The sequence below is a fragment of the Ornithorhynchus anatinus genome, unplaced genomic scaffold (assembly GCF_004115215.2).
Source record: "Ornithorhynchus anatinus isolate Pmale09 unplaced genomic scaffold, mOrnAna1.pri.v4 scaffold_93_arrow_ctg1, whole genome shotgun sequence".
Lineage (NCBI taxonomy): Eukaryota > Metazoa > Chordata > Mammalia > Monotremata > Ornithorhynchidae > Ornithorhynchus > Ornithorhynchus anatinus.
The window spans coordinates 385,931-402,770 of NW_024396943.1; the positions used below are offsets into that span (position 1 = coordinate 385,931).

Here is a 16,840-nt window from a genome sequence, read left to right on the forward strand (position 1 = left end):
CATTCCGGGACCGCGTGAGGACGTGGCCCAGGGGTCGACGGCGGGATAGGAGAGACCGAGGGACGGTGAGGAGGTGGGCGGCAGAGGAGCGGAGCGTGTGGGGTTGTAATCAGGTTGTCCCACATGAGGCTCACAGTCTTTATCCCCATTTTACAGATGAGGGAACTGAGGCACAGAGAAGTTAAGTGACTTGCCCACAGTCACACAGCTGCCAAGTGGCAGAGCCGGTATTCAAACCCATGACCTCCAACTCCCAAGCCCGTGCTCTTTCCACTGAGCCACTTAACTTCTCTGTGCCTCAACTACCTCATCTGCAAAATAGATATTAAATCCTCCTCCTTCCTACTTTAAAAAAAAAAAATATGATACTTGTGAAGCACTTACAATGTGCCAAGCACTGTTCTAAGTGCTGGGATAGATATGAGTTAATTAGGATGGACACGGTCCCTATCCCACATAAGGCTCACTGTCTAAGTAGGAGGGAGTGGTCACGCAGCAGACAAGTGGCAGAGCCACGATTAGAACCCAGGTCCTTTTGACTCCCAGGCCCGGGCTCTATCCACTTAGGCCACGCTGCTTCTACTTAGACTCTGAGCCTCATGTGGGACCGTGCCCTACCTGATTATCTCATATCTACCTCAGAGTTCAGGATTGTGCTAGTCACCTTGTGAGTGTTTAATAAAGACTATTATTACAACCAGTAATAGCACAATGATGGTAATAATATTACTGCTATTACTATCATTACTATTACTGTTATTACAATAATAATAGTAATAATAACCGTTTTGGCAAGTATAATCTTTCTTCAACTGAGAGCCCCGTAAAAGTAGAAGCAGAGTAGCAGCATGTACTGAGTGATCGTCTGAGGCAGAGCACTGTGTTAGGCGCTTGGAAAGTACGGAATAATCAAGTGATACTTCCCTGCCCATCAGGAGCTTACATGCTAACGGGGGAGACAAACATAAAATGCTTTACAACTGTCCCAAATGGTCCGGGGACTGCGTGCAATCTGATTATCCCTCCTCGACCCCAGTGCTCGGCCAACCTAGACAGTCAGGGGACTTGTTCCGTGGTCCTAAAGTGGATTGGTGTCCACAGTGGTGGCCACAGAAACAGCTGTGCTGCGGTCTTCCAAACAGTCTGGGTGGAACAGATTGTGACCCAGATTTCTCTAGGAAGGGCTGAGCCGGGCCCCGATGAAAATCATCCATTTTTACTGTCATCTGGCATGTGGAGGTGTCGGAAGGCGGGGAAAAGGGGAAGGTCTTCAGTTCAAAACCCAGTGGCTCTGCTTAGGAAGGGAAAGGGGGATGGAGGGACAGGGCCCTCGCAGCCAGGTTTCAGGGCCGGACTCTGGTGGGACGCCCCTAACGTTCATTACAGCCACAGGTCCACGGGCCTCCTGGAGCAAACCCCCCCGCTCCCTATCTGCCGAGCACGTGGGAGCAGTCCCACCTCAGAGAGAAGCGAAAGTCAGGAATGAGCCCCCGCCACTGTCCGGGTACCCACAGACCCACCGGGTGGAAAGAGACCAATGGGTTTGTGGCCTTATGCTACTGCAAGGCTAAAACTCCTCGTGAGAAGGACTCCTTCCTATGAAAGTTCATTCATTCATCCGGTTGTATTTATTGAGCTCTTACTGGGTGCAGAGCACTATACTCAGCACTTGGGAGAGTACGCCACAACGACAAACAGAGACAGTCCCTGCCCAAAGTTGCCACATCAACGGTGAGCAGTCTCATTTGTCTTAGCAGTCTCATTAGGGAAGCAGTGTGGCTCAGGGGAAAGAGCAGGGGCTTGGGAGACAGAGGGCATGGGTTCGAATCCCGGCTCTGCCACTTGTCAGCTGTGTGACCGAAGGCAAGTCACTTAACTTTTCTGTTCCTCAGTTACCTCATCTGTAAAATGGGGATGAAGACTGTGAGCCTCACGTAGGACAACCTGATTACCCTGTATCTACCCCAGCTCTTAGAACAGTGCCCTGCACATAGTAAGCACTTAACAAATACCAACATTATTATTTGTCACCACCTGGGGGCACGGGACATGTGGGGAGAAGAAACTTCGAGAATTTCATTCATGATACTTTTGGCTAGATTAGAAATTTTAATTCCCACCTGCTATCACGGTGTTCACGCATTCGTAGAGAAGAGACATGGCAGAAGTGCTGAAAGGCAAAATGTGAAAGATTACCAAATGTTTGATGAAAAGGCCTGCAGGGCCTCGCATTGTACACAAAGGACGGAACGGATGGGGCCAGAACCCTGGCAGCCCCGCCACCAGCCCCCATCTCCTAACGTTCATTCCCAGAGTCCGGGCCGGCTCGGCCGCCCATCTCCATCCAACACAGTAGATCCCACTGCAATTGGGAGACTCAGACTCCAAAGGCCTAACAAGATTCTCAACACAACAGCAATCATTTTCCTTTGACTGTTTTGCAGCCATGTATGACAGTGTAAATCCTGTGAGGAGCGGGGGGGGGGGGGGGGGGGGAGAGAGAGAGAGAGTATATGTGTGTGTATGTGTGTGTCAGCTGCCACGGCTGATTTCTATAATACGAACAGTGGTATTTGTTAAGCACTTACTATGTGCCAGGCACTGTACTAAGTAAATCAGGTTGGACACAGTCCCTGCCCGACATGGGGCTCATGGTCTCACCTCCCCATCTTACAGATGAGGTAACTGAGGCCCAGAGAAGGAAGTAAAGAGACTCGGCCAGGATCACAGCAGACAAGTGGCAGAGCCAGGATGAGAATCTAGGTCCTTCTGAATCCCACGCCCGGGCTCTTTCCACTAGGTCACCCTGCTTCCCTGTATTTTTAAATAAGGAACTCTTTAGTCCCAAGTAGGTAAGGGGTAATAGCCCTTAACTCTTATTTCACGCTCCCTCCCATCTGCCCTTTGCCTGTGTTCATAAGTTCAGAGAAGCAGGGTGGCCTAGTGGAGGGAGAACAGGCCCAGGAGTTGGAAGGTCATGGGTTCTAATCCCAGTTCTGCCACTTGTCTGCTGTGTAACCTTGGGCAAGTCACTTCACTTCTCTAGGCCTCAGTTACCTCAGCTGTAAAATGGGTATTAAGACTGTGAGCCCAATGTGGGACAGGGATTGTGTCCAACCTGATTTGCTTGTATTCCCCTCCAACGCTTATTATAATGCCTGAAAGATGGTAAGCACTTAAATATCATTATTATTATTATTACTACTACTCCTACAGGCTTCAGATCCTTTGAGGTCTTTTTGCAAGTATTCTGCACTGAGATTTAGCTGTTCTTCCTCCCCTCACCCCTCTGAATGCTTTCCCCTTCCTTGTCCTCCTGCGGCTGGGGGGAAAATGCACAGGTAACAACTGGACACAGTCCCAGGCCCTCAAGGAGATCACATCCTAAGACTAAGGGAGGGGAGCAAGGATGGTTGAAATGACCAAAACCCAAGCCCGGCAACATCCAGGACAGGAGGATTTTTAGGGCATGGTTCTGGGGCCGGGGGGGGGGGGGGGGGGGGAGCAGGGCTATGTCCAGAAAAATCTATTCTACCCAGGGAGGGGAAGGTCCCTTAGTCCACCACCGATTTCAGGCAAAACACAATCCCTTCAGTCTAAACTCTAACTCATCTCTCTTGCCCCTGATTCCTGTGTGACAACCTTTTCTTAGCACACAATTGCAACCAAAAGTCAGGGAGACCAGTCCACCCCTTCACGGTCTTCCCAATGTGTGAAAAACAGAATTTCAGGGAATGTGAAAGCATCAACCTAAGTATGAACAAAGCTCTAATCTGAAAAAGTGCACAAGACCTAGATTCTGTGTTCAACCTAACAGGTTCACTCTCGTCTCAGCATTTCAACCTTCCTTAGAATGAAGAAGTAAATAAAATGGGATTCTCTCTCTCCAAACTTACCTATGGATAAGATTAGTAAGAGGCTCAATCAGTTTCTTTCCCAGTCTTGGTTCTAATGGGGTAAGAGCACCAAACTAGTTGGAAAAAAGGAGAAATCGTCAATCATTAACTTACATGGACTGCAGAAGACATTTCTTTACAGTACTTTGAAAAGGCAAAGAAAATCTCGCAATCATATCTACTGAGCACCTACTGGGTATCAGAAGCCCTTGGGAGGAGTACCGTAGAATGAGTAGACATGATCCCTGCCTTCAATAATAATAATTATGGTATTTGTTAAGCACTATGTGCCAAGCACTGTTCTAAGCACTGGGATAGATACAAGGTAATCAGGTTGTCCCACATAGGGTTCACAGTCTTAGTCCCCATTTTAATAATAATAATAATATTAAATATAACAATAATAATAATAATAATATTTTACAGATAAGGTAACTGAGGTCCACAGAGGTGAAGTGAATTTGCCCAAGGTTACACAGCAGACAAGTGGCAGAGCCAGGTTTAGAACCCATGTCCACTGACTCCCAAGTCCGTGCTCTTTCCACTAAGCCACGCTGCTTTCAAGGACCTTTCATTCATTCAACAGTATTTATTGAGCGCTTACTATGCACAGAGCACTGTTCTAAGTGCTTGGAATGGACAATTTGGCAACAGATAGAGACAATCTCTGCCCAATTACGGGCTCACAGTTTAATTGGGGGAGACAGACAAACAAAAGCAAGACAACAATCACGATAAAAAGAATCAAGGGGACGTACACCTTAACAAAATAAATAGGGTAATAAAAACATAAGTCGGGGGCTGGGGAGGAGGCCCGTGGTGGAGACAATTACTCACTCCTCCCTTCAAAGCCTTACTGAAGGTGCATCTCCTCCAAGAGGCCTTCCCAGGCTAAGCCCCACTTTTCCTCATCTCCCACTCTCTTCTGCGTCGCCCTGACTTGCTCCCTTTGATCTCCCCTTCCCCTCCACCCAGCCCCACAGCACTTACGTATATATCTGTATTTTTATTTATTTGTATTGATGTCCGTCTCCCCCTCTCTGGACTGTGGGCTCGTTGTGGGCAGGGAATGTCACTGTTTATTGTTGTACTGTACTTTCCCAAGCGCTTAGTAAAGTGCTCTGCACACAGTAAGAGCTTAATAAATATAGAGCTTAATAAATACGACTGAATGCATGAATGAATGGAGGCAGAAACCACAAAATGCAGAAAATAAGAAGGAGCAATAAAAGGACGGCACCTCCTCAGATAGGTAAAATAGTAGAGTATGAAAATTCAGCTGAACAAGAAGCCGTGTGGCCCAGTGGATAGCGCACAGGTTTTGGTGTCAGAAGGACCTGGGTTCTAATCCCGGCTCTGCCACTTGTCTACTGTGTGACCTTGCGCAAGTCACTTCACTTCTGTGGACCTGGGTGAGGTCGGCAGCAAGACAGATGAGATCGAGGTACATCGAGTAAGTTGGCATTAGAGGAGCAAAGTGTGCGGGCTGGGTGGGTTGTTGTAGGAGAGCAGTGAGGTGAGCTAAGAGGGGGCAAGGTGATTAAGTGCTTTAAAGTCAATGGTGAGGAGTTTCTATTTGATGCTAAAAACCAATGGAGATTCTTAAGGAGTGGGGAAATATGGCCTGAATGTTTTTTAAATAAATGATCCGGGCAGCAGAGTGTACGGACCAGAGTGGAGAGAGAGAGGAGGCAGGGAGGTCAGCAAGGAGGCTGGTACGGTAATCAAAGCAAGATAGAATAAGTGTTTGGAGTCACGTGATAGCAGTTTGGATGGGGAGGAAAGGGTGGATTTTAGCCATGCTGTGACAGCTGAACCGACAGATTTAGTGATAGATTGAACGTGTGGATTAAGCGAGAGACAGGAGTCAAGGATATCATCAAGGTCACAGGCTTGTGAATCGGGAAGGATGGTGGTGCCATCTCCAGTGACGGGCAAATCGGAGGGGGGCAGGATTTGGGTGGGAAGATAAAGATATGTTAAGTTTGAGGTGACAGGAGGACATCCAAGTTGCGATGTCTTGGATACAGGAGGCAATGGGAGACTGCAGAGAGGGAGAGAGATCGGGGCTGGAGATGTAGATTTGGATATCATCCGCATAGAGGTGGTAGTTGAAGCCATGGGAGCGAATGAGTTCTCCAAGGGAGTGGGTGTAGATGGAGAACAGCGGGGGACCCAGAACTGAATCTTGAGGGACACCCACAGGTAGGGGTGGAAGGCAGAGGAGGAGCCCATGACAGAGTCTGAGAATGAGCAGCCAGAGAGCTAGGAGGAGAACCAGGAACGGACGGTGTCAGTTTAGCTGAGGTCTGGAAGACGTTTCCAAGAGAAGGGGATGGTCGACAATATCGAAGGCAGCTGAGAGGTGGAGGATTAGGATGGAGTAGAGGCCGGTGAATTTGGAAAGAAGAAGACCGTCTGTGACCTTTCAGAGGGCGGTTTCTGTGGAGTGAAGGGGATGGAAACCAGATTGGAGGGGGGTCAAGGACAGAAATGGAGGAAAGGAACTTGAGACAGAGGGTGTAGACAACTTGCTCAAGGAGTTTGGAGAGGAATGGTATGAGGGAGACGGGGTAATAACTGGAGGGAGCTGAGGAGTCAAGAGGAGACATAAGCGTGCTTGAAAGCAGTGGGGAAGAAGCCACTGGAGAGAGAACAGTTGAAGATGGCAGTTATGGAGGGAAGAAGGAAGGGGGCAAGTGTTTCGATAAGGTGTGAAGGAATTTATAATATTTATTTATTGAGCGCTTACTATGTGCAGAGCACTGTACTAAGCGCTTGGGATGAACAAGTCGGCAACAGATAGAGACAGTCCCTGCCGTTTGACGGGCTTACAGTCTAATCGGGGGAGACGGACAGACAAGAACAATGGCACTAAACAGCGTCAAGGGGAAGAACATCTCGTAAAAACAATGGCAACTAAATAGAATCAAGGCGATGTACAATTCATTAACAAAATAAATAGGGTAACGAAAATATATACAGTTGAGCGGACGAGTACAGTGCTGTGGGGATGGGAAGGGAGAGGTGGAGGAGCAGAGGGAAAAGGGGAAAATGAGGCTTTAGCTGCGAAGAGGTGAAGGGGGGATGGCAGAGGGAGTAGAGGGGGAAGAGGAGCTCAGTCTGGGAACGCCTCTTGGAGGAGGTGATTTTTAAGTAAGGTTTTGAAGAGGGAAAGAGAATCAGTTTGGCGGAGGTGAGGAGGGAGGGCGTTCCAGGACCGCGGGAGGACGTGACCCGGGGGTCGACGGCGGAATAGGCGAGACTGAGGGACGGTGAGGAGGTGGGCGGCAGAGGAGCGGAGCGTGCGGGGTGGGCGGTAGAAAGAGAGAAGGGAGGAGAGGTAGGAAGGGGCAAGGTGATGGAGAGCCTTGAAGCCTAGAGTGAGGAGTTTTTGTTTGGAGCGGAGGTCGACAGGCAACCACTGGAGTTGTTTAAGAAGGGGAGTGACATGCCCAGATCGTTTCTGCAGGAAGGTGAGCCGGGCAGCAGAATGAAGAATAGACCGGAGCGGGGCGAGAGAGGAGGAAGGGAGGTCAGAGAGAAGGCTGACACAGTAGTCTAGCCGGGATATAACGAGAAATAAGAACGGATATGCATATGGAAGGGGTGGATTTTGGGAGAAGGCAGGAGATCTCCTCTAGAGATACTGCTTGGCTGGATGAGAGAACTGAAGAAGGGGCAGTGGGGAGGTAGGTACTAGAGAAGAGCAGGAGAAATTTTAGGAAGATCACACCTGATCAATTTAAATTCTCAATAAAGTGGGTAGCCGGGTCATTAGGGACTACTTCTCTGTGCCTCAATTTCCTTACCTATAAAATGAGGAGAAAAATCCCCTTTCCCCCTCTAGACTGTGGGCCCCAAGTAGGTCAGGGACCACAACTGATCCAATTACCTCGTATCTACTCCAGGGCCCAGCATGGTGCTTGGCACACCGAGAGTGGTCAATAAACCCCATTAGCATCAAGACTCCAAAGCATCGTCCACCAGATCAGAGCGCTCCACTTGACTGCATCCAGTCACCTCAGGCGGACCCGGCTGACCACAGCCTTTCACTTCCCAAAGCTGGCTGCTGGGCATAGGGGGAGCAGGCCCAGCCACCCCAGAGCCACCAGGGGACAAGCCACCGGGAAGAGGAGTTTGGCCCTTACCCGCCAAACAACCCAGGTGAAAGCCTCCTCAGTCCCCCTGGGGAGGCAACAGCTTTATCGGCTCGCCCTCCCATCCCCCCACCTCACCCCAAGTCGGGGCCGCAGGGGTCCCTTGCGGAAAGCAAAGGAAACCTGTCCCAGAAATGGTTGGCCTTGCCACACTAACGTGACTTAAGGGTGTGGTCACAGAACACGTACTCAATTGGGGCAAGAGAATCCATTAATATAACCACTGTGGCCCAAAAACCCTTCCCTCTGCCACCCTGCCTTACCCCTCCAACCCCTCCTTCTCCTTTCCTGACCCTGGATACCTTCTTCCATTCATAATGTCAACTTCCAGCCATTCCGTCTGCAATGAGAGTCAAGAGTCTTGGGTCTCGGGCCCCAGACGGAGCCAACCGACCACTGATGACCCCGTGGCTGACTCTATAACGAAGACCCCACGAGCACCAGCACCTGGGGCCCACAAGATGAAGAATCTCGGAGTCGGAAATTCGACTCAGACTTGGATCAACCCATTTGCAGCATGCCAATACCTGACAAGAACCACCATGGGGAACTTCATGGCTCCAATCAATCAATCAATGCTAGAGAAGCAGCATGGCCTAGGGGCAAGAACATGGGCTTGGAAGTCAGAGGATGTGGGTTCTAATCCCAGCTCCACCGCATCTCTGCTGTGTGACCTTGGGCAAGTCACTTCACTTCTCTGCCTCAGTTTCCTCATCTGTAACATAGGGATTAAGCCCGTGTGCCCCATGTGGGACACGGACTGTGTCCAACCTGATTACCTTGTATCTACCACAGTGCTTATAACAGTTGTTGGCACATATTAACCACTTAACAAATACCATAATAATAACTGTCTAATTATTATTATTTTATTATTTATTGAGCACTTACTATGTGAAGAGCCCTGTCTTGAGCCTCTGGGAGAGTATAACAGTTGAGATCAGCGGGAAGAAAATGGAAAAACAAACCCTCAAACCCCACAGACCACATAATGCTTAACAGCAGGTTCCACTCTTGCTCAGTGGAAGGGCTACACGGCAAACTGTAAACGACAGCTCCACCTTCTGACTGCTAAAAAGGAGATGGCATCTCATCAGCATGGGACGGCAAGGGGACGTCACTGCAGCTACAAAGATCCCACGAGCTACACCGATCCTCGCTTGGTAGGTTCTCGACCCTCCCTGGCAATTCGGCTGGGGGAAGGGAAAGAAAAGGGCATACAAACCACATCCCTATATAGTCGAGGAAAGCTCACTGGGAGAAGCGAGGGACTTCAGGAGGGCTCCAAACACGGGGAGAGCTGTGGTCTGGCTGACGTGGGACCGGGGGGAGTTCCAAACCAGAGTAAACTGAGTGATGGGGTGGAGGTGGGAAAGTCGCAAGTGAGGCCCTGTTAGAACGTTGGCTGTGGTGGAATGAGGAGAATGAAGTAGGGAGTAACAGTTTGAGAGAGCAGTTAGGTCAGGAGGGGCCAGATGACCGAGAGACTTGGGGCCAACTGTGTGGAGTTTCTGTTTCATGAGACCAGATGCAAGGAGCCAGTGGAGGGTTCGGAGGACAGGAGAGATGTAGGCCAGGTGATGCTTCAGGAAGACAATCTGTGCGGCGGCACTGTGGAGTATGAAAACGTTGGTGGGTGGGTGGATGGGGAGAAGAGACATGGAGACTGATGCACTAGTCTAGCCATGGCGAGACCAGAGCTTAGGCCAGAGTGGTGACAATTTGTGGGGCAAGGAAGGGACGGCGATAGAAAATTTGCAGGGGAAAGAAAGACAGGATTTGGCAAAGGACTGAATGCAAGGTCTCAGGCTCGTTGCTAGGCCTCCTCACCACCACTGGCTTCCCCAGATGATGCCGTCTCTCAAGCCACTCTCTAACAAAAGGGGCCTCATCTCCCACTCTCCAAGACTCACTGGAAAAAGGGAAAAAGAGTCGACTTTCTTCTCATTCCCCGATGCAGTTTTCTCAATGTACCCCCCCGACTCTCCTACACCTTCTCTTTCTCCTCCTTCGATGCCCACATCGTCCGTTCTTAACTCCCTCTCCAACTGCTAATCGTCACCATCGTCTATCGCCTCCCAGGCCGCACCACCAACTTGCTTGACCATTTCGATGCCTCTTTCACCTTCCTCCTCTCGTTCTCCGTCCCCTACGGTGATCCTCAGGGCCAAACATCCTTGTGGATGTTCCCGACAACCTGCCCGTTGCCTCCCGTTCAACTCCACTGACCTCCTGCTCCATCCCGCCTCATCCACTCACCAACTTGGACACACGCTTGATCTCGTCATCTCTTGTCACTGCACTGCCCCCACGGCACTTCCGTCCATCCATTTCCCCATCTGAGATTTATGTTAACATCTGACTTCGGCGCTAGATTGTAAACTCCTTGAGGGCAGGGATTGTGTCTACCCAGCTCCGTTGTACTGGACTCTCCCAAGCGCCCAATACAGAGCTCTGCATACACTGCCTGATAGATAAGGCTAGAAGGAAGTCATGAGAAACGGTGAGGCCTAGTGGGTAGAGCCCAGGACTGGAGTCGGAAGGACCTGCGTTCTAATCCCAGTTCTGTCCTCTGTCTGTTGTGTAACCTTGGGCAAATCACTTCATTTCTCTGGGCCTCAGTTACTTCATCTGTGAAATGGGGATTAAGAGCGAGAGCCTGTGTCCAACCTGATTAGCTTGTAGCTAGCCCAGCGCTTAGTACCCCAGCATCTGGCACACAGTAAGCACCTAAATAGCCATCATTTAAAAAAAAAAAGAGAGAGAGAGTCACCTTGGAGAGTGCAATCTTAGTGGAGTGAGAGCGGGGTGGGGGGATGTCAAGAAGAGAGGTCGAGGGGCCAAAGTAAGGGCACCGGGCGCATACAAACCAGCATTCTACCTCCAACAGCGAGCGGCACCCGAATGTTAGAATGGTTGCCTTCCTTGGCATCCACTCTCACCGTTCGAGACGGACTCTCGCCCCTAACTTTTGCCCCCGCTACGCCCCTCATTTACAGAGGTGATGCTGTTCGTTTCAGGACAACAAAGTATTTTCTGCAGTTCCGGTGGGCAGCCCTGCCTAGAGGGAAGGGAATCAATGGAGTGCTTGGAATGGGGAGGAGGTCACAGGCCCAAGAGTTTGAAGTGGGGAAGACGGACCCCTCTGTAGTCAAAGTTGTCAAGATACACTGACTGCCACTTAACGCTTATTGTATTTTTTCAAGTGCTTAATACAGTGCTCTGCACACAGTTAGCGCTCAGTAAATACCATTAACCTGAAATTAATCAATTGCATTAATTGTGGTATTTGTTATGCGCTTACTATGCGCCAAACGCTGGGCTAGAGATATGATTATCAGGTCCCACAGGAGGATCACAGTCTACGTAGGAGGGAGAAGAGGTATTGAATCCCCATTATGCAGACGAGGGAAGTGAGACCCAGAAAAGTGAAGTTATGCCCACTGTCACAGAGGAGGCAACCAGCAGATCCAGGATTATCTTGACTCCCATACCCGAGCTCTTTCCACTAAGCCACGTTTTACCAGAAAATATACGCAATCCAAGATTTTTGCTCACCACATTGCAAAGTAACACCTGAATAATACTTGCCAATTTTATAATTTTTATGAGAACCCAATTATTGGTTGAAGAAGTCATCAACTTAAAAAAGAGCGGAGCAAGCGAAAGGTAATTTTTGGGATTGCGCCTGGCCAGCTCACAAATAACGTTCACAGCAGCAGACTGGACACCTGTGAAATAAGAAGAAGTCCAAGTCAGAGGACAGGTTTTCTGACTCGAACCATGTATTAAATGTTTACACTCGGGACAATGTCATTTCCACCCGACTTCATTACGTGGAAATGACTTCCATCCATGGTTTCCCTTCCCAGTGTCTCCTCCTCCATCTTGGTTGACATTGCTCCCTAAGTCCAAGTGACTTTGGGGGTTATGAACGTCTCTTTTGAAACCCAAAGTCCCCGAGCAGCTGAACTCTTTAATCCACTTCTGGCCTGTCATGTATTAAATGTCAGAACCATTAGCCATAGGGAGTGATTTCAGCTATGTTCAGGTTACCAGAATGGACTGTGATTTTTTAGAAAAAGGGAGGGGGAAGGGCAGAGAGGAGGAACAGAAATTTAAAAAGCAACACAGAGGGCCAACATGGGTAAATGAATGTCTTGGTGAAGAAGGGAGAGAGAGAACTGGGCAAAGCCAGGAACTGGCTCTCTGGGGCACCCTGCCACTTAACCTTCCGATCAAATGCAGTGCAAAACCGGTGGCCTGCAATTTCTCGGAAAAGTCATTAGACTCTACCGCCTCATTACTCTGCCGCAAGCGACTTGGTTCAACCTGCCATGAACGTGAAGCAGAGGGCCCATTCCCGCCCCAAATACCAATGAAAAACAACAAACCAGGATCAGGATCCTCCAGTTTCTCTTTAAGGCGAGGGAATGCAGGGCGCAGTGACTCTGGATACTTCAAAAACACTTTGTACATGATCAACACTGCCTTCTTTCTGATATAAGGCTTCGTGTGAGACATCTGTTAATAAAAACCATCGGTGGAAGTTCAATCACCTTTGCTGACATCACGATGAAGCCCCTACATCTTCCACCATCTACATCTGGGGTCACCTATGGGAGGGTCTGCCCGCAGCTTACTGCTTTAGTGCTCTCACCACTTGCTAAGAGCTCAAGACCCAAACACCAGTCCACTGATTTCAACCCAACTGGACTCACGGCCCCAACAGCAGAGTCAGTCCTCAAACAGGACCAAAAAAACAGCCCCAAAGCATGGGCCCACTCAAGGCTTCAGCTTCAGGCTCTGCATTCCCCCATTTGAATACACACCCAGGGGCCCTAGAGTAGCAAGGACACCACCACGTAAATAAGGCCGGGGGCTACGTAGATTCCTCCAAGGTACCTCGGGATGCCTGACAGTGATCCAAGCGGACAGCTAAGTCAACAGCGAGGGAGACAGATACCGAAGCCAAGTTTCTCCTGTATTGACACCAAAATCTTTTGGACGACCTCATAATAACCCAGAACTTGGAGGGAGACATGATTTAATAGACTGGAAAAAGAGCTGAATCTTGATTCCCAGGAGCAGCGTTACTGAAAAGCAAGTTTTGATCTGGCCAAAGTGTGGAAGGATAAATGTCCAAAACCAAAAAAAAAATTATCCTGGGGAGTATTTCATGAACAGAAGCTTAAAAAAAAAATCATTACAGACACATCAAATGGTTTTTTCAACCCAAAACAAGAAAACTCCCTTTTCTCAGGCAAAGAGCTCACCAAGGTCATGATGTCATTGGCCAAATCTCTGGCAAGATCCGGGGTGACAAAACAGGACAAACCAGTCAATGCGACGCCAGTATCATACTGGTTAGGGCTACTCAGATCCTGGAAAGGAAGGGAAAATATGGTTAAAATACATCCAACACTACTGCCACAGTTATTTCCAGGAACTCAAAATGACTGGAAAAGCGGCATGGCGTGGTGGAGAGGGCCTGGGATTCAGAAGGTCGTGGGTTCTAATCCCAGCTCCGCCACTTGTCTGCTGTGTGACCTTGGGCAAGTCACCTCACTTCTCCGGGCCTCAATTACCTCATGTGGAAAATGGGGATGGAGACTGGGAGCCCCATACGGGACAGGGACTGCGTCCAACCCTATTTGCTTATGTCCTCCCCAGCGCTTAGTACAGTGCCTGGTACACAGTAAGCGCTTAACAAATACCATAATAATTATTACTTGCACATACACACCCAGAATGGACTGCCACCAAAGGTGTCAGTGAGGCCAAGGCAACAAAGACTCACGAGGCCCCGGCCTCGAGTCCCCAGTGCAGCTCTTGGCTCTGGACTCCAGGAATCAATCTATGGTATTTATTGAGCGCTTACTGCGTGTGTGCAGAAGAGCAGTGGACTAAGCGCTACTAAAGCCACACTCCAGTGGCATAACTCTGAGGGTTCGAGTTTGTATATTTGTATATATTTTTGTTAGCCTATTTATTTTGTTAATGAGGTGTACATCCCCTTGATTCTATTTATCGTGATTATGTTGTCTTGTTTTTGTCTGTCTCCCCCGACTAGACTGTGAGCCCGTCATTGGGCAGAGACTGTCTCTGTCTGTTGCCGAATTGTACATTCCAAGCGCTTAGTACAGTGCTCTGCACATAGTAAGTACTCAATACTATTGAATGAATGAATGAATGAATGAATGAGTTCTTCCTCCAAAGGCATCCCACACTGGGAGGATCTGTCTGGGCTAAAAAAACCAAAAACCAAACAACAAAAAACCCAAACGAGTTGGGAAAAATGGAGCCCAGTAGACCAGCCAATCTGCACAGAACTGGGCACAAAGGTGCCCCCGCATGAGTGCCCTCCTGGGAAAATCCCACTTTCGGGTTGATCATCAAGAACTGCTTGCTCGGAGGCTTGCTAAGAGGATTACTTCATGTGGTTTCCTGGCTCATCCCCACAGGTGTCTGGGTTTTGGGGCCTGGCTAGGTCCATTCTCGATGGTACTTACGGAGCATTTACTGGGTGGAGAATGCCGGACTGGGTGCTTGGCAGAGTCAATCGATCAACCAATCCAATTTATTGAGTGTTTACTGTCTGCAGAGCACCGGACTAAACGCTTGGGAGAGTACAACAGAACAGCGCTGGGGGACACGTTCCCCGCCCATAATGAGCTTACAGTCTAGAGGACTATAACATAGTCCAATACAATACATGATCCTTGCCCTCAAGGAGCTTACAGTCTAGTGGTAACCACTTGGAAACCACACAGGAGAGGCAGCAGTGCTTCCTTCCTCTTGGAAAGTACTGAAGATGCCCTGGCTGTGGGGTATCATGGCACTCGTGCCTCTTCACCAAGCCACAGTCCTGCTTCGAAGGGCAAAAAGAAAGGGGGGAAGAACTGGCGGTAGCGGATGGAAGCCTTCAGAGCCTGAGAAACACTATCCCCCATCTGACCCAAGGCCACCTGACCCAGTGCTCTCACTCACTCGTGCGCTCACACTCTCTCTCCCCCTCCGTCTGTCGCTCTCTCTCTCATACACACACACACACACGCGCACCCACACGGGGATGAAAGGAGGAAGTGGGGGACTGATGGCTGCCATCCTAGACAGACATTCCCAATGAACCATCCATGCAGCACTTTTTTAAATGGTTTTTAATTAAGTTAATAATAATAATAATGTTGGTATTTGTTAAGCGCTTACTATGTGCCAAGCACTGTTCTAAGCGCTGGGGTAGACACGGGGGAATCAGGTTGTCCCACGTGGGGCTCACAGTCTTAATCCCCATTTTACAGATGAGGGAACTGAGGCACAGAGAAGTTAAGTGACTCGCCCACAGTCACACAGCCGACAAGTGGCAGAGCTGGGATTCGAACTCATGAGCCCTGACTCCAAAGCCCGTGCTCTTTCCACTGAGCCACGCTGCTTCTCTGCGTGCCAGGCACTGTACTAAGCAATGGGGTAGAGACAAGCTAATCGGGTTGGACACAGTCCATGTCCCATGTGGGACTTACAAGTCTTATTTCCATTTTACAGATGAGGGAACTGAGGCACAGAGAAGTGAACTGACTCGCCCAAGGTCACGCAGTGGACAAGTCACAGGAAGCAGACGGGGTTATCCTAAATTTAGAGGGTCTGTGCTTATAAGGATTTCTGTGTGGAAACCAAAGAGGTTCTGTTTTGCCGTTGAATGTTATGATTCAGATCTGACCGTTTCTTTTTTGAAGTGGATGTGAGCGCCTCAGGCATGCCTAATAAGGGGCACAGCACCAAGTAGGCGCTCAATAAGTGTTGCTGTTGCTCCTCCTCTCTCCCTGTCCCCACCCCAACCTCCAATTCCAATACATCAGTCACTACACTCAAACCACCCAGATAGTGGGCAAAGCAGGAGAGCTTGCCCAGGAAAATCCCAGGGAGGGGAGGTCGAGGACCCGTTCAGAAATGCCCAATGCTCGAGCCAGACTTCCCAATTACCGTCCCCACCGTGCTCATCTGGGAGATGCTCCCAATACCCCTGGAGGGGGCGGGGGTTCAGGTGAAGGACGATCGGGAAGGTGACCAGGTCCAAAATCCTGAGAGTTCCGCTAGAATCCCTTCTGGTGACCGGAGCAAACCGATCCTTGAGGAAAGACTCTGGTGAGCCCACAGCAAGCTGCCTTTTTAGTGAGCATTTGTGATCCCGTGAACAACAACAACAAGGAAGAGACCCGCGAGGCACTGAGGCCCCCTCTATTTGAGGCAGGTGACTGTGGGCCCATGGGGGCGGAGCGTGGAGGGAGGCGGGGCTTTCTCTCCCTGTTCTACCCAGTAACGGGCCTGGACCGATCAATGACTACCATGCAGACCAGCTAGGCCGCCTAAGGCAGATAAAAGGCAGCCCCTTTGGATCACAAGGGGCCACCTGAAGGTAGCACAGAGGAGCAAAAGCATGCAGAGAAGCAAGAAGGAAGCACTCTGAGAGCAGCACTTGAAAGCACAAAGAAGCAGCATTGGCAAAACAGGCTCTTTTGCCCACAGACTGGTAGTGGACCCTCGGTGGAGTGGGGTGAGTGAGCATGTGTAAAATAATAATGGCATCTGTTAAGCGCTTACTATGTGCCAAGCACTGTTCTAAGCGCTACGGGGGATACAAGGTAATCAGGTTGTCCCACATGGGGCTCACCCTCTTCATCCCCATTTTCCAGGTGAGGTAACTGAAGCACAGAGAAGTTAACTGACTTGGCCAAAGTCACACAGCTGACAAGTGGCAAAGCTGGGATTAGAACCCACGACCTCTGA

At 49.6% G+C, this 16,840-nt stretch overlaps 1 protein-coding gene across 3 annotated transcripts in view; it reads right to left on the reverse strand.

Moving 5' to 3' along the window:
- AP3D1 (adaptor related protein complex 3 subunit delta 1) overlaps positions 1-16,840 on the reverse strand; it is a 101,077-nt gene that overhangs the window by 59,033 nt on the left and 25,204 nt on the right. For all 3 annotated transcript variants that reach the window (XM_029057339.2, XM_029057337.2, XM_029057336.2), the window contains exons 5-9: positions 13,333-13,440; positions 12,451-12,580; positions 11,648-11,787; positions 3,897-3,970; positions 2,121-2,170 (exon numbers count right to left, since the gene is read on the reverse strand). In XM_029057339.2, coding sequence (XP_028913172.1) covers positions 2,121-2,170; positions 3,897-3,970; positions 11,648-11,787; positions 12,451-12,580; positions 13,333-13,440 — 502 coding nt within the window. The remainder of the gene's footprint in view (positions 1-2,120; positions 2,171-3,896; positions 3,971-11,647; positions 11,788-12,450; positions 12,581-13,332; positions 13,441-16,840) is intronic.